This window comes from Xyrauchen texanus, chromosome 4 (assembly GCF_025860055.1).
Source record: "Xyrauchen texanus isolate HMW12.3.18 chromosome 4, RBS_HiC_50CHRs, whole genome shotgun sequence".
Lineage (NCBI taxonomy): Eukaryota > Metazoa > Chordata > Actinopteri > Cypriniformes > Catostomidae > Xyrauchen > Xyrauchen texanus.
In genome coordinates, this window is record NC_068279.1 from 17023142 (window position 1) to 17044007 (window position 20866).

Sequence of the window (20866 nt, forward strand, 5' to 3'; positions counted from 1 at the left end):
TGTTAGTACAGTATGAGTGTATGGGACTCATTGTGACTTGATCTTTAGACCACCATGGTTATCTCAGACTCAGACTCACACACACACACACACACACACACACACACATACACACACAAATTAGCTTTGCACCATATCACCTCAATTGTTCTCTTATGATATACTCACTGAGGGCAAGCAAATGGGATTGCTTGATGATTGAAACAAACACATTTCAGTTCTGATCAGAAAGCCTGAGTGAAATGATTGCAAAGTTTGACTGAAATTTTACATTTAATTTCATGTAATCATGAATGTAATGTCACTGATCCTCAGGGAAATATAGTAGTCACTCTCAAATCATAAGCACTGACAGCTATAGTGTGTGGTGCTTCTAATTATGAGTTCCATATCATCCAAATGTAATTTTGAGAAGGGACACATTTAATGATCAGATTGCACTTTGAAGTCTATCAAGACAACATGAAAAGTAGTACATGGGCATAGTATCAGACCTGGTACTGTTAGTGTGCACCCCTATTATCAGCCCACGTTCACCTCCCATTTAATAAGACAAAAGTACCTTCCTAATCCTGCAAGTAATTTTAACACTTGAAGCAGGGAAAATGTCATAATCTACTTTTGTAGCCATCAATAAGCCATCATGTCATTAAGCCCACGAGTCGACATCACTTCTATATCAACCACTGTTGCTTATGATTTCTATATCTGAAAATATTTCTGCAGCAAATTAATTTGCATAAATGACTTTGAATTTTGTAAGATGCAATCAAATGTGTTCCTTAATGGTTCTGGTTTGTGTAAGATGCAATCAAATGTGTTCCTTAATGGTTCTGGTTTGTGTTTGAGAAAAAGAAAGAAAGAAAGAAGAAAGAAAGAAAGAAAGAAAGAAAGAAAGAAAGAAAGAAAGACTGAACTTTGGCTAAAAACTTGTGGTCGTACCAGTCCAGTTATGGACCACAGTCCATTGACTGGTGACCACTGAGTGATTTTGAACATACTGTTGAGTTCTGTACAGATAGCACTCTGAGGCATAAGGTGATTTATCAAAATCTGTTGAAGGGCTGTATAACAATGATTAATGCAGTGGTTGGTAGTTGAAGAGCCTTACTGTAAGAACTTTTTACTATTATTTGGTAATGTAAGACTTGGTAGTGACCATTTTTTTGTCTGCACAGCTATACCAATTCTTGCTCAAAAGCCTGAATTGAACTGCTTACTGAGTTAGATTTCATAGCCGATATCATAGCTGATATCTGTTCCACTTATTAAATGCTCTAATTCCATTTAAAACAGTTAAACAGTATTCGTTAAAGGTGCACTCAGTAATTGTTTGTGCTTGTCATTTTGGACTTACATTGACACCTAGTGGTGTGGATGCAGCATTATTCAAACGCAACATTAACTGATGCCATTGTAGAAATTCACTATTCACAGTCAGCCTTGATTAATTTATTCCATGAGTGAAAGTGTCCAATTACAGAGTGATTACTGAGATTTGCAAATTGTATATGACTGTTCATGTGAACATAACATGTTCATCTCATGTAAGTGTGCCTGATTTTATACTTATGTTTCAAAATTATGATCAATTTCACACGGAGTACAGCTTTAAAGAAGACAAAATGTACTGGGTGCACCTTTAAAGTTGGGATTTTGTGGATGCTTATACACATTCACAGCATATACATTTGCACATTTGCCTTTCACACCACAATATTTTGTATTATATATTTAACGATTTGCACTTATAAATGATCAATTTGGCATCTAAACCACTTTCTTAAATATACTGACAAAGGCTAAAATGTGGGTAGCCGGCTCCTGATAACCAAAATAAACTTACAAGGTAACTCCAAACATGTGTATATGAACAAATACTGAAATATGGGACAAAGCTAATACTGCCTCTATTCATATGATGCTTCTGTTCTGAAGTGAAGTGATAAAACATGTTTAGAACCAATATATTTCTGAATAATTTCTGTTAGCTCATAAATTGGGACATCATCATTGTCATGAGAGTTAGTGTGAGGGTGCCCATATATATTCAGGTGTGTGTTTAGCTAATCGAAACAGTCATACAGAATATCAGGAGTGAAATAATGAGATCTGTAGGGAGATGTCTAAATTCATCTTTGTTCCTTTGAAGCACCTGAGTAGATGTTTAACCTGAACTCAATGGGACAGGCTTCCATAACCTCCTGGCTCTCAGTACATGTTTTGAATATATCTCGATTTGGAAGGGGCAGCAGCAAGCTACAATTAATCACAGCCATATTAGCTTAGATTAGGTTATTTTTAGGGATTCAATATTTGTGTTTTGTGGGAAATTAATTGGCACATGACACACAAAAGAGTCATCAAGTCAGCAGTTTAGCTATTCTGTGCAGTAGGCTTTCCCTCCCATAATGAGGATTGAATTCCATTCTTAATCTCTTTCCTGCTGTGGAGGTCTTTGTTCTTGCAACCAAGGGAGGGATGGTTCAGTTAATCAGACTGACAGCCTCTCGTGGAGTTTTATAACAAAGTTCAGGAGGAGCGTGTTCTAATCCGACCAATCACATCGCCAGAGTAAGCTGCTAGAAACTACATTTCACACTTAGAACATTCTAGTCCTGGACCATGCCTCATGTAGGATCAATATGACAAAATGTACCAAATGATCTTCCTCACTCTCTCATAACAAGTGCTGGAAAATCCAAATCATTGAAATGATGAGAGAATAAAAATGTTTGGGTGAACTATTCCTTTAAGTGAATCGGCTCATTCAGACAGTTTATTTAAATGAACCAAATGTACAACAAAACGATTCAGTTCATTTAGCCTTGGGAATTCCAATTAATTTTATTGAATTGGTTTCCTTGGATGGACAAGTTTAAATAAATACATCTAATGGTGTTCAACCAATGGCTCGGGTCTGGGGTGGGACTATCTATTTGTAAGACCACTGCAAGATGGGGGAAGTTTGGGAAACTTACTTGAAAACAGTCATTATTTTTGCACTTCTGTCTGGTGATGCTAGCGGTACAGAAATTGTACACTTCTCCTTTAAGAAACACAGAACAACACCTGGTGAACTCACTTGTGAGGGAATGAATGAACAGAATAAAAACAGACTGATGCTCCAGAGGATGACATAATATGAATCCGCTCACAATGATAGATGGAAAGATGAGAAGATGGGTGTCACATCCAGCCACGTGTCAAATGGGTCATTTACTATATGGATGAACAAGTAGATGGACGGATGATGGATAAAAGGCAGATGAGGATTAGGAGGTGTCATGAACCCCTGGCAGATATGAGGGGCAGTGAGCAGAGGGCAGCAGTATGATCGAAGATGCTGGGCTCATGCAATGGGGCAGCATGTGAGTAAGAGAACTTAGCCATGATAATGATGTTTGCCCATGGGCCTGGGTCACTGAATCATGAAGCAATCCACTGTACAGCACAAGATTGAGAGCAGCATGAACCAGCTATGTAGTGTTGGGCAAGCTACTCAAAAACTGTAGCAAGTTAAGCTACTCAACAAAACATTTAGTTAAGCTAAGCTAAAAGCTACACTTCAGAGAAAGTAGTAAGTTGCACTACAAGCTACATGACAAAAGTAGCTTGCTACATTTAAGCTACTATTTTTTTTTTTTTCAACCAGATGCACAGAGCATAATGTCACAGACAAAGCATCTAAAATACTAATCACTTGATGTTTATCTAATCTATGATGCAGTAAAGTACAGTATAGTGCAATACAGAATACAGTATGGTACAAAATGAAATGTACATGCACGTAAAAAAACATGTAAATTCATATTTATACATGTTACCTATACAAACTGTGCTCAAAATGAAAAATCACTTTTTTTACATTTAATTTTTATTTTTTATCTACTACCTCTACAAATCCATGCCCATTTGAAGATAATTTCTTTTTCAAATACTTGTATAAAAAACACATATTCTGTTCATCGTATCCTGTTATTTATTGTCTAGCTGTTATATTTCTGTATGTACTAGAAGCTTCTGATTAGAGGCCAAATTTATTGTGTGCGTGAGTACATCTGGGCAATAACAATGTAATATCTGATGGGATCAGATGGTAATACCATGGTAATTTGAGATACAATTACCATATTTGTGTACTATTTTGTATTTACAGGGCACTTTAAAGCACTTCAAAGAATACCATGGTACTATGGTATTTTGATATATGATTGCCATATTCATTTACAATTGAGTTTACATGGTGCTTTAATGTAATTAAAAGAATACCATGGTACTGCGATGGTACTTCACTATATGATTAACTTATTCTTATTCCATTATATTAACATGGTGCCCCCAGGTAATGGTACATGTTCAAAAACACGATAATTGTATCTTAACAACAAGAGTGTAAAATCATTAATGATCTAATAATGGTGTTTAGTAAAGGAGTTGAATGATAAAATACATTCTATAATTTGTTTTTCTGTTTTCACACTGTTCTAAACATTCTGAGTCATACAAAATGGACAACATTTACAGTAATATCTATCCATCATAACCATGTGTTGTACACTGGAGCCATTTGTTTTTTTTCCTCAGTTAAAGCTGCCTCTATAACCTAAACTAAAATTACAAAATGATTCCACAATTCTAACCAGAAATTATCACAGTGGGAATGATAGAGCTTACAAGCTGTGACCGCAGAGACATAAAAAAATATAAAACTTACCAGACCATGTGTTCTACTGTTGCATCCACCATGAGCAGGAAATGGGAAAGGGGTACTCTTAGATTATAGCTGACCATGACATTGTCTGATTTATTCAGCTTAAAAAAAATATCTGATGAAGTTGACGCAAGGTGAGGACACAACTGTGATAGGCATTTTATGGAAAATATAAATTAAAGTTTACTTTATGTATTGTTTGATATCATACAGATCCATACCTTTCATTTGATATTTATATTTATGAATTTGTTGCATTTGTTGAATTTGCATTTGTTGAATTTGTTTGGCTGATTAACGTGACCTTTTGCTGAGGACATGTGCTTACAAGTATAGAGCATGCGCTTTAAAAAATGCAAGTGAAATTATTTAATAAGTAAATGAATGCCCTGAGTATACACATTTCTTTTTTTTATTATTATGAATTTCTTGATTTTTAACATAAAGAGGACTTTTTTAAGAAGGACATGTCTTATCTCAAGTATCAGTGAGCTCTGTTTTATATGAGATTTTGTTGTCAAGGTGACAAAGTACTATGTGGATGGCAAATGAAGTAGCATCCTCCCTGGAGCAGTTGTGCCGGAGGGCATATATTTGGAGATACAAATTAAGTGTAATGTTTTCCTTAAAGGAATAGTTCACACAAAATGAAAATATATCATTAACTAACCCTCTTGCCATCCCAGATGTGTATGAATTTCTTTCTTCTGCAGAACACAAAAACGAAGATTTTTAGAAGAATATTTCAGCTCTGTAGGTCAAAACAATGCAAGTGAATGGTGATCAAAACTTTGAAGCTCCAAGAAACCCAAAGGCAGCATGAAAGTAACCCAAACAAACGTTTTCACTGCACATCTTGCCATTGCCATCATTCTAGCTCAATTACACTTGCTAATGCTTGACACATGCCGCTAAGAAGTGTAATCAATCTTGAAATCATAAATGTCATATAGACTGCTGATGTCAAGATTTTTAGTGAAAGTATTATTTTGATTTAATCTCACCTAACTCTTAATAGATGGCTTCAAAAGACATGGATTATAATAATGGAGTCATATGGATTATTTTTATGCTGCCTTTATTTTCTTTTTGGAGCTTTAAAGTTTTGGTCAGCATTCACTTTCATTGTATGGACTTGTTCTAACATATACTTCTACAAAGCTTAATTTGTGTTCTGCAGAAGAAAGAGTGTCATGCTCATCTGGAATGGCATGAGGGTGAATAAATGATAAGAGAATACAATTTTTGGGTGAACTACTTAAATGCTTGCCATGCTAGTCTCCTAAAACACTATACTCACATAACTGGAGTGAGTACAGTGGGGTAGCTATCAGTGAAGAACAATATTTGGGGCCTTGGCACTGGGATATTGGAAGTTCATTAGATATATGAGGGACATAACATTTTAGCCAGGGACAATCACTACAGTTTTCTGTGTTTGTGGTATTTCAGAGAGAAAGTCTATTGTGTCTAATATGTAAGTTATTCAAAATTGAACTTGTATACAAGCAATATCACACACGCAATCGTGCCAATATGCCTGATATTCACAGCACCCTTGCCCGTGTGATATTGCTTAATAATTTCAAAAATGTTTCTTGCCCAGGATAGAGAAAAAGGATTCAATTGACATATACAGAGACGGACTAGAAAAGTCAATATCACAATCTTCTCATGGCTCCAACACATACACACGGAAGCAATTGTGTCACCTCCACAGTCACAAGGCCATCAATAACAGTCACTTCAGTAATTGTCTGGTACCAAACACTTGGTAGAGGAGATTAAATGCTCGCTCGATATCATCACATTACATTTACTCTCCAATTTTACTGTAACAGCAACAAGGTTCATACTGAACACAGAACCAGATCACCACACAAAGATGTAAGCATATGTCTCACCCATTGCTTTATGCATCAATACTGAGACACTTTGAAGGATTATGTGTGAAGCCATTTAAGCACAGTGAAGTGCTATTTATTCAGTTTTCTGTCATCTCCACCTTTTAAACTCACACACACCCTAGATGTGCCGTCATTGGTTGCTTTAGAAGATGAATATGAAAACACCATTGATAGGCTGAACCAATCCTCCCACTGCTACAGATTAGTTAATTAGTCCACACCAGGCAGTGATCGAAAATGGCTACTGAAAGAAAGGTGGGTTTTTCAAACGACAGGCATTATATTAATGGCCTGTCTATTGTAATATAAGTGCACTGGAATTCAGAACACACACATTACATATGTGGAGCTGCAAGGTGCCCTTCATATGTGTGGGTGCAGTGATTACAGTTTCAGTAGTCGCGCTGCATACAATGCATTACTATAGAACCTCGCTTTTATCACTTCGCTTGCTACTGTGAAGATATAAAGCATTATCTCCCAGTGACTGGCTTTATCTTATTAACACTATCATACTCTAACATATGTGGTGTTCATATAGCTCTTGCTTGAAATAATGTGATATCAGCAATATTGTGATGTCTTTTTTCCTCAGATAAAAGTGTTCCGGATGGGATCAGAGGGACACCAGGATATTGATTTGGCAATTCTAACAGCTCTCCTGAAAGGTAATGTGTGTTCATTTATGGATAATCAGATGTATCTATTGACTTCCTAAGCTTGCTGATTTAAATAATAGGACTTATAGTCAATTGTAAAAGTAAATGCACTTGAATGCACTTCTTAGCATCTTAAAGGCCCACTATCTCGCAGTGGATAAAAGAGATGTCCTCATGCATTGCAATTTACAAGTTAACATATTTAAGGTTAAAGAAGCTAAATTTGAAAGTGTTTGGAGCCCCCTTTTTTCATTTATTGAACATAATGATGTTTGTAATGTAGCCAAGTTGGCTCAAAGCGCCTGACCAATGTATATTTAAAAGTGCATTATTGTGTCCCATAGGTGATATCACATTTTCATTTATATTAAGTCATTTAGCAGACACTTTTCTCCAATGCGACTTAAAATTGAGGAACATAACAAGCAATTTGTCACACAATCGTCAACAATATCTGCAGTATTGCACTGCCAAGTTCACACAAACTATTTTACAAATGCAGAGTAACGCATGACAGTACCAAATAAAGTGTACAGTAAATACACGGTGCTATCACATTTATAACTGTGAAAATACTTCGTCATATAATCATCTTCCATCGTTTATTCAGTGTAGTGACAAAGGCATACGTTGTTCATTACAATGAGTCATGTTTTCATTAAAAAGGAAAGAGTTTGTCTAAATATATTTATAGCAATACTCTTTTGGTGCATCTGTGGCAGCTGTGCCATCATGCCATCTGAACAATAAAATATATGCTGCATAGAGATCTCTGCATTAAAACTAATGCACGAGCATCTAAAATCACTAAGATCAAATACTAAGTACACATCTAAGAGTCTGTAACATACGTAGCAAAACTATTAGCATGGATACTCACACTTGTTTGTTGCGACATCACTGTCAGGTTCAATATAGTTGCCACTACATCACCTTTTAATTTAAGTCTCTCTGCAAAGCCTGCTTTGAACTGTCTTGTTTGTGAAAGAATCATTGGTAAAATGAAGCGAACAAACAACACTTTCTTACTGACGCTATCCGAGATTTTGAGATCCTTGCGAAGCAAATGCAAGAGATCTAGTTTCCCACAACCTGGCACCGCACAAGGTCTTGACATCTTCGTTGTCATCATGACACCAAAAATAATCTCATCGCTCAACTCTAACCACAAGACCGGTGGGCAGACCTAAGCAGTGTCGATGATAAAGTAGGCATATAACTGTTTTTGTAGAGGCTGGCCTATGATTATGTAATACCTCACTATGACGTATTAGTGATGAAGAAGTAGAGAACAAGCCATTTTGGCACCTTGGTTTCAACAAATTTCAGTTCTGAAATTTACAGTATGTTTTTATAGTAATATGAACTCTTATACGTCAAGATATCATGGCATTTTCAAATTCATGACCCCTATAAGACCCACTTTAAATCCATACCAAAACACTAGATTTCAGTGAAGCTTTTCCTCCAAAATCTCCATGGGTTGCTCATAAAGCCACCAGCATGTCTCTTGCATAATTCATAGTACTGTGCAGTGCATCTAAAGAATGATTTAGTCCTGCAGTCCCCAGGTCTCTCCTATTCCCTTAATGATTGTATAATGGATGCATATCATTCTGGATATAGTCAAAGAACAGATAATGTCTCATATGTTTGAGTTTTCACAGACAGTGATCAATCACCTGACACCATAGGAATCATAAAACAATAACAGAGTGGCACAACTAACTGTAAATCCCATGGAATGTGCTCATAAAGTAGTCCAAGGGTAACATTTTCAATATAATTTTTGCATATATTTTAAATCACATTCCTTGCAGTTATTTTACATGTCCTGCTAGCAAGTTAAGTGAATTTAAAGTCACTGATGTAAGGTATGCTCAAGGGCGGCCCAAGCCTTTATGGGGCCCTAAGCAGAATTTAATTTGGGGGCCCCTCGGTGCCGCCAATATGATTGACTATTGTCAATGCTTGATTATTTGCACACTATAAATCTAACACACCCCTTATCAATTGTATTAGTTGTAGCGGTGTTGCTTGCATCATACCAATGTCTGCCTGGCATGATTTTACCCTTCTACAGTTTTTAATTGTAACAGTAGCACACCTTTATTTACCCAATCCTGTTGTCCCACTGTTACCAGTTTTGTGGACTTCCTAGAGAATGATTTGCAGCAGAAAGCATTAGACTGCATCATTTCTTTTTGAATAAGTGAGCCAGCTCCGCTTGATTTTTTCCCCCATTAATTAATTGTCTGTAGGTGTAGTGGTAGTGGAAGCTTTGGCCATCAGGTTTTCAGGGAATGTGAAGTTTTCCTTTATAGGCAGTGGCCCTCTGCTTACCAGATCAGTCCTTTCTGAGTCAGACAGGATAGATGACCACTCAGCTGGGTCAACTGGATGAGCTGCTGATCCATGTGTAGGCTGGAAGTTGCTAAGGGAGTAGATGTGACATTGATCCCAATGACCACAGAAGTAGAAGGTCCTAAAAGGAAATTACATTAATAATTATAATTAGAAATATTAATCCCAGTATATTCTACAGTAATTGAGCAAATACAAAGGCTGCTGTGCTATTAACTTTCCACATTCAATGAGATTGAACGTTGGTTGTGCCCCCACCTCCAAAATATTTCAACAGTGCTCCTTGGGAAGTTTCATAAGAGTACATATTTGACGGAACAGAATGTTATTTTAACAACATAAATGATTATACACAGCAGCAAGCCAACTGTACACCTAAAACAACAACTCTCAATCTATAATAGCTAATTGAGCCATAATGATATTGGAATATAATAGCAAAGACCCCAAAATTGTAGGCTAACGTAAATAATGTTAAGCTGTTATCAGTACCAAGTTTATGGAACAGAAGCTTATTTGTATTACAAAAATATATACCCAGGAAAGTTATTTTTACACAGAAGACAAAAACTTTTATCTAAAACTAGCTAAGTAATAGGTTGTATTATAATATATTAAGATGTCAAGGCTATTTACGGATGTTTAATCAAACATGTACTTTCCTAAAACAAGAAGATATGCTACCTTGGCTATGTTAACTAACTAAAGGGGTTACTTCGGATCTCTTCTGAGGCGACACTTTTTATTCTCAGACCTGGTGAACATCTGGCATGTTCAATGCCATTGCATGCCATACATTCATAATTTTCTATTTTATTTTACTGAAAACACCTATGAATATCTGAAACATGATTTATTATTATGTAGTATGGGACAAAATAGAGAACACATTTTGTTCTCCAGTTAGTTTCAGTTTTCGGTGTTCAAACCAGAGCAAAATAGCAAATAAAACTCAGAGACTTAATTATACATAATTATGTGATCAGTCTCTGCTGATACAGCACCTTTGTGTAGCTGAGGAGCATTTAATGTAAGATTATTTGTAGTGTTGTAAGCACTTTGAGTTTTTCCTCAAAATAAAGCATTGATCCCACAGATTCCAAGTAAGCAGCATTGTTTAATTTGTCTTTTTTTATTTTTCAGGTCTTTGATTAGTGTTACATTAAAGATAATTTCACACACGCACCCATCAATGCCTTGCTCATTATCAAATTTGTCTTTTAGCTTGGCCTTTTTACATTAGGAACTCATTATTTACACATTTAACTAACGTGGAATTACTTTCCAATGACATCCATCCGCAGTGCAAGAAGATCTCACTTCTGGCTAACCGTTGAGGAGTATATTTTCAAGTACTTAACAGAAATTATGTAAATCCTGCATAATGTTTTATACATGCCGGCACCTCGGCAAGCCACCGAGGTGTCCATTTAATGGACTGTGTCTGAAATGATTACCCTCATAAAAGTAAATGTAGAAGCATCAGGACAGAGTAAATAAAGACAAATGACCCATTGCTCAGGGAAATGTTTTATTAGCTGTAAAATAGGGGCAGATGACAATATCAGAGACCCAGGAGACCCTGGCGTTTCTCTCTGATTTGTCTCTAGAATCAGCCCATTATATGGGCATAAAGTATGCATTATAATGATCTCAGAGCCAGCAGAAGAGGGGGATTCCCCAGGATTCTCCAAGTTGAGAGGTACATGTAAATCAATGGGAGTTGTGATGATTTTTAAGATGTCAGCCTTAAAATGTGTTAATTTTTTATCTGTAATGTGTTATTTTTACAATCTGTATCATTGTATATTTTCTCATTAATGTTTTCCCAGGCCTTTTTAGGATGGTTTTATTAAAATCAAGTGAGCTTACTTTAATCATTACATACAGCTCTCTGATTATTTTTCAATCACTCATGGCCTCATATATGGTCAAATATTTTTGTATTACAGTAAGAACACTAAATTGTATATTTTGACCATTGTCCCTGGCATCTCATACACTGTGCAAGTGTAATGTGTTTCTTAATACTCTGCTTCCCCTTCTTCTCACATTGTAAAATATTTGTAACTCAAATGAATGTATATTTATTTACATTAAAAAAAAAAACACAATGAAAAAATGTCTGATTATCATGTTGAATTTTGGGTTTATTGGCTAATGGGCTTTTTTGGCTCATTTGTCCAGGTGCCAATGCATCAGCTCCAGATCAACTGAGCCTGGCCTTGGCCTGGAACAGGGTGGACATCGCCCGGAGCCAAATCTTCATTTATGGACAACAGTGGCCTGTAGGCAATATGCACTCACACAAACACACTACCTCTGAACACTTGTAATTACTCATAGATACTATATACAGATACAGACACTTTATTGATCACAGAGAAGATATTTAGTTAAAAGATGCACCTCTGTGTACCCCTGACTCTAATTGAACATGGTAGACACTAATGATTGTGACTTCAATTAGATTCAAATAAATGAATCTATTCATGGCTGTAACTTTTGAATACCTTTGCATCTGTTTTCTACATGTGAAGGTTTATTGTGCAATGTGCCCTAGACCTGTAAGCTTTATTTGTTTGTGCTCAGGTGGGTTCTCTAGAGCAGTCTATGCTAGATGCGCTGGTGCTGGACAGAGTGGACTTTGTGAAGTTGCTGATTGAGAACGGAGTGAGCATGCACCGTTTCCTGACACTGTCCAGACTCGAAGAGCTCTATAATACGGTAATGTATCTACTTCCTGCATCTCTGTTGCAGAAATCACATGTCTATGCCCTCTATACACACACTATAATCTATAATGAAAATAACAATTTAAGCTTGTGCACTCTATAAAAATATGTACCCATTAATCTAAAAATGTGCTTCATGTGGTACCTTTTAAATTAACTGGGTATTATTCAAGAATATTAAACTGGGTTTAATTCAAGAATATTATTTACTGTAATGTGACAACTGATTCAGCCTGAATACAGTGGGTTATTTGAGGGGTCATACCATGAGTAACCTTCTAAAATAAAAGTTGGAAATACTATGAATGAACTTCTCTCTGGGCCAACAAGAGCATTTCTTGGAACTAAGCTCCAAAAATTACTCTAACTTTGGCAATTTTGTCACACAGTCTTACATTTCACATTAACATTTCAGCGTGGATTTTATGATCCTGACACAATGCAGTTCGGGCATTGCAAAGAGAATGTTATTGAAGAATGGGAACATTTAAAAATATTTCTGACAGAACAGCAAACCCACATGCAAGAGAAAACTCTAAGACCTGTTGCTTATTTCAAATGTGAATTGGTGTGATTTTTAAAGGCACAGCTGCAAAAAATAAATAAATAAATAAATAATTATTTTATATATATAGAGAGAGAGAGAGAGAGAGAGAGAGAGAGAGAGAGAGAGAGAGAAATAGAAAGAAAAATATTGAAAACTGTGGACTGAATAAACAATAAAAATTAATGATATGATCACTTTAAGGGTCAGATCATGCAGGTTTAGCACTAATCTTTACAGTGTCTTTCTAAAGAAATATGTGTTTAGATGTGTTTGTATGTTGGGGGAGATTGTGATTGGTTAAATGTGTTTCTGTTTTGCTGTTACAGAGGCATGGGCCATCCAACACCTTGTACCACCTCGTCAGAGATGTGAAGAAGGTAAGAATTCACTATGCATGCAACTCAGTGTATGTTTCTATATGCATGTGTGTGAATGTTTGTGTAAGTCAGAGAGTCAGTGCGTGTGTGTGCGTTTGCGTGTGTGTGTGCGTGTTTGTGTTTTTGCGTGTGCGTGTGTGTCTGTGTGTATGTCCATGTGTGCGTGTGTGTCTGTGTGTGTGTGTGTGTGCGTTTGTGTGTGCGTGTGGGTGGGTGCTAGTTTAGTCTTAGATTTGTGTTGCATATGTAGCAAAGGTTTCTTTTCTGTTTCTTAGCTTGACAGACAGATTTGTCCAATTAGTTGCTTCCTTTGTTTCTGTCTGTGTCCTCTCTGCATGTTTCAGTGATTTTCAGACTATCATACAGTTAGAACAGTGGGTTTGTTGCTTCTTAAGTCTCTAGTGTATAGTTCGTTTTACTTAATTACTATTTCTTAGTTCATTTTCCGTAACATAATAGGACACTTGGTTGCCTTCTTTGTGCACTGTGTTGATATCTGTAGTCTTATAGTGACATTTGTGCATTAAAAAATTCTGGTAACTCTTCTTAAAAATTAGAAGTGGATCATTATCACAGGTACACCGTAAGGTTTTTATCTACTCTGTTAAATGGTTCTCCAACTTTTCTTTTAGGGCATTTGAGGGAACAAATCTTCTGTTGTTTAACATGCAGGCTAACATTACTTTAAAATATCTTGGGACATTGCATCAAATTACTCTTGTAAAAATGTCTTGAACAAACGCTCTATTCCTTAGTGAATTTTCCATGACATAATGTCATGCTTGAATGCCCTCTGTGTGCACAGTGGTGATTTTGTAGTCTTATAGTGACAGCATATCCTGGCCAAAATTGGCCCTTATCTATCATGTCCTCCTCATAGTCTCCATCCCTGAATTGGCTGCATAAATCTACTCTCCTCTCCACCACTATATAGTGTGTGGTGGGCATTCTGGTGCACTATGGCTGCCATCGCATAAGCCAGGTGGATGCTGCACACTGGTGGTGGTTGAGGAGATTCCCCCTATACTATATAAAGCGCTTTGAGTGCCTAGAAATGCGGTATATAAATGTAAGGAATTATTATTTTTATTATTATTATTATTATTATTATTATTATTATTATTATTATTATATCTGAATACTGGAATCTCTTCTTAAGATGGAAATGACTCACTGCAGGAACACTGTGTGTCTGTATTATATATGTTCTATAACTTTTTCTACCAGTGCTGATTCAGATCAGCCAGTTGAAGCATATTGTGTTATTTGCTGAGGTTGGATAATTAGCTCAGCTTAGCTATGGTGGGTTCTGCATTGACAATTGCAGAGTCAGAGCAAAGTCTAGTTATCACAGTCATGAGGCTGGATGTGGGATGTGATAGAAATTTTGCTAAGAGGGATTTAGCCTGTAGATCTTTTGAAAGGAGGAATCTAAGATCTTTCAACATCCTGATAAGAAGAATCTAATTGGAAAAGTTCTCTAACATTGACATATCATGAAAATGAATTAAATTAGCAACTGAGGCATTGTTTGCCTTTATTCGCTTAATAAACTTTGCTCTTTTGTTGTCCCTCGTATTATTGGAAATGTTTTCCCATGTCCGTTTTCTTTATCTCGACAGTTCTCTTTCAGTCACAGTTTTGTTTTTGCCTTGTAGAAGGGCAGTTTCTTATGGTCAGTTCAATATGACACCAAAACAAGATTGTAGACTGGTTAGTCTCAGTGGGCGGTCTGTCCCTTTAATATGATTCTGTCTCACTGAACTTGTGTGTTCTTTCCAAGCAAGAATATCCAGGGTTCAGTTGGATCTACCTCAAGGTGAATCAGCCAAATTTCTTCAATTAACTTGATTCCTTCTAGCAATAGGTTAGCATGTTTATGAAGTAAGAGTGTACTGTGTGTGTAAGTGTGAACGTGGTGCATATGTATTTGAGTGCATGAATCATGTTTGACCTGACCTTTTGTCAATTTCTTAGCCACAGCTGTTGGTAATGGGTTCAGTGTTGCCATAAGTAACCTCTTTGCTTTCAGGGTAACCTACCCCCTGACTACCGCATCAGCCTGATCGACATTGGATTGGTCATTGAATACCTCATGGGCGGAGCCTACCGCTGCAATTATACCAGGAAGAGATTTCGGACCCTATATCACAACCTCTTTGGACCCAAGAGAGTATGTTATTTAACTTGTAAAAATGCCACTTTTAAAGGAATAGTTCACCCTAAAATGAAAATTAATTTACTCAACCTTACTTCTGCTGAACACAACTAAGAAAGTTGAGTTTTATAGTAAGAAAGGACTTAAATATTGATCTGTTTCTCACCCACTCTTATCATATCGCTTCTAAAGTTACTGTATGGATTTAACTACTGGAGTCATATGGATTTATACTACCTTTGCTTTTGGAGCTTGGTATATATTAGTTTGCATTTTGTGGACCTACAGAGCTGAAATATTCTTTTATAAATATTTGTTTCAGGAGAAAAAAGTCATACACATCTGGAATGGCATAAGGGTGAATACATGATTAGAGAATTTTAATGTTTGGGTGAACTGATTTTTTTAAACATAGTTTAGTGATGATCTGTACATATATAGACTATATAAATGTATCTTCCCTAAAATGTTTAGGGAAAATATTTTGCTTTTCAAACAATGGAATATTCTTTCAGGTTCCCATAAATGAAAACATAATTTCAAAAGAAATTTGTGATTTGTTTTGCTCAGTTTGCTTTATCACGCAACAGAGCGATTGCATATGGAGCTAACACAATCTAGATGTTCAGTGCAGAGAGAATTTTACATACAGAGCAACTGCAGCTGTGCAGAGTGAACAAATTCTCAAGCCACTGACACCTGGATGATATCTAATTTCCTCACACACTTTAACACCTCAGAAGGCTCTGAGATCTAAAACACAAATCTAGGCCCTCTGACTCAGAACGTATTTCAGAGAGTCACAGAGAGTCACAGAGATGAAACATCACAGCTCCATCATGCCAGTGTCACAGGAACAGTTTATCTGAAATAGTGTCTTTCCCCTATGTGTTAATGAGTTTCTCTGAATATATATGTGTGAGCATATGCACTTTTGTGAGAACATTTAATCTCATTTGCATGTATGCACTGACCGTTCTACTTATCCGGCTGTACAGGCTTGAAATAGATCAGATATCAGCAGTGCCACCAGAGATAATCTAAATGTATCATTGCATGACATAAGGAATCCCCTCTACTCATTAAACATGCCATGCTCTTAGAAACAGTAAGAGTCCCTATATTCATGTTAATGAAGGGGATTGGTAAAATTATAAAAAAGAAAAAAAGAAAATCTAACATGCCTTGCTATTTTTGTTCTTCATATGTGCTTCTGTTTGTGTGTGTTTTGTAGCCAAAAGCCCTAAAGCTGCTTGGAATGGAGGTGAGACTTATTTCTTCATTTTATGTATCCCACTGCTTTTCAATAAAATCCCCACTGAGTTTTATTGAAACTGTTTTGTTTAAGCTCACTTTTTGATTTGGAGGTTTGGAGTTCAAGTAATGAAAGTTCATAATGAAATTGCACCTTGGATTGCATGTTCAGAAGTTTTAGAAATACAATTCTAAACATTTCAGTTACCTACAATTATCTTTAATGTTTGTTTACAGGTCCTATTATTTTCAGTGACTTTGAAAATATAAAATAGAGGCACTTTACTGGTTGTTTGTTTTTAATAAGTCAGAGTATTTAGTCATTTTCAGGCATGAGGAATATACTGTAGTAAATATCCGAAATAAATCATTAATATATCTTTCTTCTATAAAAGGATGACATGCCCATTAGAAGAGGGCGTCAGAAGACCACACGGAAGCGTGAAGAGGAGGTAGACATCGACCTAGATGATCCGGAAATCAATCATTTCCCCTTCCCGTTCCATGAGCTGATGGTCTGGGCAGTGCTGATGAAACGGCAGAAGATGGCCTTGTTCTTCTGGCAGCATGGAGAAGAGGCCATGGCAAAAGCCCTCGTTGCCTGTAAGCTCTGCAAGGCAATGGCTCATGAAGCATCAGAGAATGACATGGTAGATGACATCTCACAGGAACTCAATCAGAACTCAAGGTATGAAATGCACTTATGCAGCTTAAGATTCTAACAGAGGTTTTATGGCCGATTTACCTTATGAAATTCAAGCCTAGATGAGGATTTATCTTCAGCCTAATTCATAATTCCATTGCCAGCGTAACAATCCAATTTCTTTTCTGCGGTGGTGAAGTTAGACCATCTGTCATATGCCAAACTGGCCTGCCATTAAAGTTGCAGTCACTGACCTCAAAGACTCCTCTAAAATTCATAAAGGTGCCAGTTTCAGCATTGGTCTATTTGTATTGGTATTTGAGACACTGCTTGCACACATAAAGTAAACTTACCATTTTTCTGTAGAGATGTTTGGTATGCAAAACAAACTAGTATGTGGGCTGCCGGGAGGAATCTGTCATAACAAAGCCCTGTATAATTAAGTTCATTTGATCCCGATCGGACATGTTTCTTAGGGGTTGTTTACAAAGAACCCGTTCATGTGTTCTAAAATGGCAAGACGGAGTGCAATGCAATTGTACAGAATGCTGGGGTCTCACGTATTAAGAGGTGGAATTTTAAAATGTAAAACCTGTGTTGGGACGTTTGAAAACTGCATGAGATGTGAAAGAATAAGAGAATGTGCACATCTAAATGTGCATGGCTTGGTAGTGCAGCTTTAAAAAGGAGATGAATTTAACCCTTGTGCTGTGTTCATTTTACATTTTGTGTTCCCGTCAAAAAACAAGAAATATGATTAACTAATCAGTAATTATTAGTGAACTGATGACTGAGGTAGTTCACTGTTCACTGGTAATCAATAATTATTGAATTTGATTTGCCTCATTAAGAACTATTAACTAACTATGACTATGATTTAAATAACTACTAATTAATTACTAATCAAAACATAATGTTATTATGTTTTTATTGGGAACATGATCATGAAATGTTTTCTTTGCTGGAATTCATTTATGAACATAAAGCTCTCTAAACAATGGCTACAGTGTCTGGTAGAGTGTATAGTCAGATTACAGATGTTTGTGCCCAACATGTGTATTCCTTGATATATCTCTTCTGTTTATTACAATGTATTAACTTCGGCAGGTTTGATATTGCTGGAGGTCTTTTTACAATAATTTTGGTATCCCATAACTAATCAAATCAAGTGTTACCACATAATTTTAAAGTGAGGGTCATGGTAACGCATTATTAATTAATGAATACACACTTGAATATACCCAATTTATTTTATTTTTTTACAAAACATTTTTAAAATGCATTTTCTATTCATAGATTCTGTAGGTTAATCTTACAAGAAGTGTTACATTTTATGTGAAGTGTAATTTAAAGGTGAAATATGTACAATTCAGAAACCCTTGTTATTAATAATAATACATTGTATTTATAAGCACCTTTCAAGACTCTCAAGGACACTTAACATACATAATCAAGTTTACAATAACGAACATAAAAGATACAAATCTTAAATAACAAATAAAAATATGCATAATCATAAAATGAAAACATTCATAAATAAAGGTTATTTGTAGTAAGCCAATTTAAAACTGTGGATTTTGAGGAGAGACCTGAAAGTGGAAAGACAATCACAATTATGGATATCTGGCAGTAAAGAGTTCCAGAGTCGTGGAGCAGCACTGCTGAAGCATCTGGATGCCATAGAAGTCAGATGAACCGAAGGTATCACAAGAGAGAGTGAGGAGCAGGATGGGTAAGAGTATGGGTAGGAGAATATATATGAAAATCTAGAAGATAGGAAGGTGCTAGGCTATGAAGAGCCTTGAAAGTCAGTAACAGAATCTTTTTTACAGAATCGTAAAAATGTTCCTGTATACCTGACATAAAGTGAAGATCATTGAAATTATTTGAATGTTACGAAGCAAGGTAGCTTGCAATTCATCATTGTTAGCAGGCAAGATCAAGTTAGCATGCCTTAGCACTTAGATAGTTTGCAGTTGCACTTTTTTTCTGATTAGTTTCTCAAGCCTCAAGGGCACCTGAGAATTGCCTACTTGTCTGTCCATGACACTCCAAGCAGGCGATCCAGTCCATGTAAACTGAAAGCTGTCAAGAGATTGCTACTCGATCCACACAACAGCGTGAGAGCAGCTTCAAATAATAGCGCTTCACGTGCGCTATTTAAGCAATATCACACAAGCAAGAGTGTGATATGGCCCCTAAATCAGCACTGATTTCAGGACTGATTTAGGGCCATATACCATGATTGCGAGTGTGATATTGCTTATATACAACAGTTCAATGAACAAGTACATTTTAAAAAAATTAGGAAACGGTCATAAAAATGTATTTGTGCATGGAACTACTTTCTTATGCAATGGATCATAATCTGCCATTGCTGGTTCAAACCAAATGATGCGTCTAAGCCTTCGTTAGTTATTCAAAAATGTCACTTCAGAAATAGTATCATGGCTTGGGCTGTTTCTAACGTGTTACTGGATAAACAAGGATGTGTGTGTGTGTGTGTGTGAGAGGGGGAGTGGTAGTGTAGCTGTTAGCGCGCTGCGCTACGAACCTGGTGACCTGAGTTCAATTCCCTCTCATGGCCAACACCAGTGATGATTATCTGAACCGGTCCCGGGCCTCCCTTAGAGAGAGAGAGAGAGAGAGAGAGAGAGAGAGAGAGAGCATGTGCGATCACCTGTTGCCACTTCCAAGCAGAGATGCTGTCAGCTTTCTCAGTGGAAAAGTAGCTGTCCAAGCAGGAGTATTTCTCCCTATTTCGTGGTAGCCAGTGCACAAAAGTCTTTCACTATATAAACCACAATCCCCATTTTAAACAGTATGTCCTCTCCAATGTGGAAAGTCCAGTAAGAGGTAAGCGCCTTGAGGTTGTGTAATTAATCAGTCTGTTGTGTCTCAGCTGTGATGAGCTGTAATGCTGAAGTTGTTAGTTTAAAGCCTTTTTAAGCTATTTCCTAGCTTTAGTAGTGTAGTAATAATCTATTGTGCATGACTTGACAGAAACCAGAAGAACTCCTATCTACCATTAAAACACAATCTTAATTTTTCTCAAAGTTTTGTGTGAAACTGTGAGTAAATATCATGCTAAGTAAAAGCTAATTAACTTTTCTTTAGCAGTTTTATTTACATTTTACATTTACACATTTGGCAGACGCTTTTATCCAAAGCGACTTACAGTGCCCTTATTACAGGGACAATCCCCTCCGGAGCAACCTGGAGTTAAGTGTCTTGCTCAAAGACACAATGGTGGTGGCTGTGGGGATCGAACCGACAACCATCTGCTTACCCACTACGCCACCACCACCACCACCACCAGCACCAGGATCAGTTTTAGGTATATGCTATTTAGCCAACTATATTAAATTATGTGATAAATTGGCATTATATCAGCTATCGACTACCCTGCTCTCTAGATATCAGCATCGGTCAAAAACTCAAATTGGTCGACTGCTAGTCAACACACTGATTAAAGCACCGGCAATAAAAATATCAAAGCTAAAAAAAT

The 20866-nt window shown here is 36.6% G+C and overlaps 1 protein-coding gene across 13 annotated transcripts in view; it reads left to right on the forward strand.

Moving 5' to 3' along the window:
* Window positions 1-20866, forward strand: part of LOC127643178 (transient receptor potential cation channel subfamily M member 3-like) — a 183842-nt gene that overhangs the window by 137919 nt on the left and 25057 nt on the right. For 4 of the 13 annotated variants that reach the window (XM_052125780.1, XM_052125782.1, XM_052125787.1 and 1 more), the window contains exons 9-16: window positions 7217-7289; window positions 11832-11932; window positions 12237-12371; window positions 13253-13303; window positions 15087-15122; window positions 15336-15476; window positions 16696-16725; window positions 17111-17403. In XM_052125780.1, the coding sequence (XP_051981740.1) occupies window positions 7217-7289; window positions 11832-11932; window positions 12237-12371; window positions 13253-13303; window positions 15087-15122; window positions 15336-15476; window positions 16696-16725; window positions 17111-17403 (860 nt within the window). The remainder of the gene's footprint in view (window positions 1-7216; window positions 7290-11831; window positions 11933-12236; window positions 12372-13252; window positions 13304-15086; window positions 15123-15335; window positions 15477-16695; window positions 16726-17110; window positions 17404-20866) is intronic. The other 9 variants (XM_052125784.1, XM_052125789.1, XM_052125781.1 and 6 more) reach the window with 6 other exon arrangements.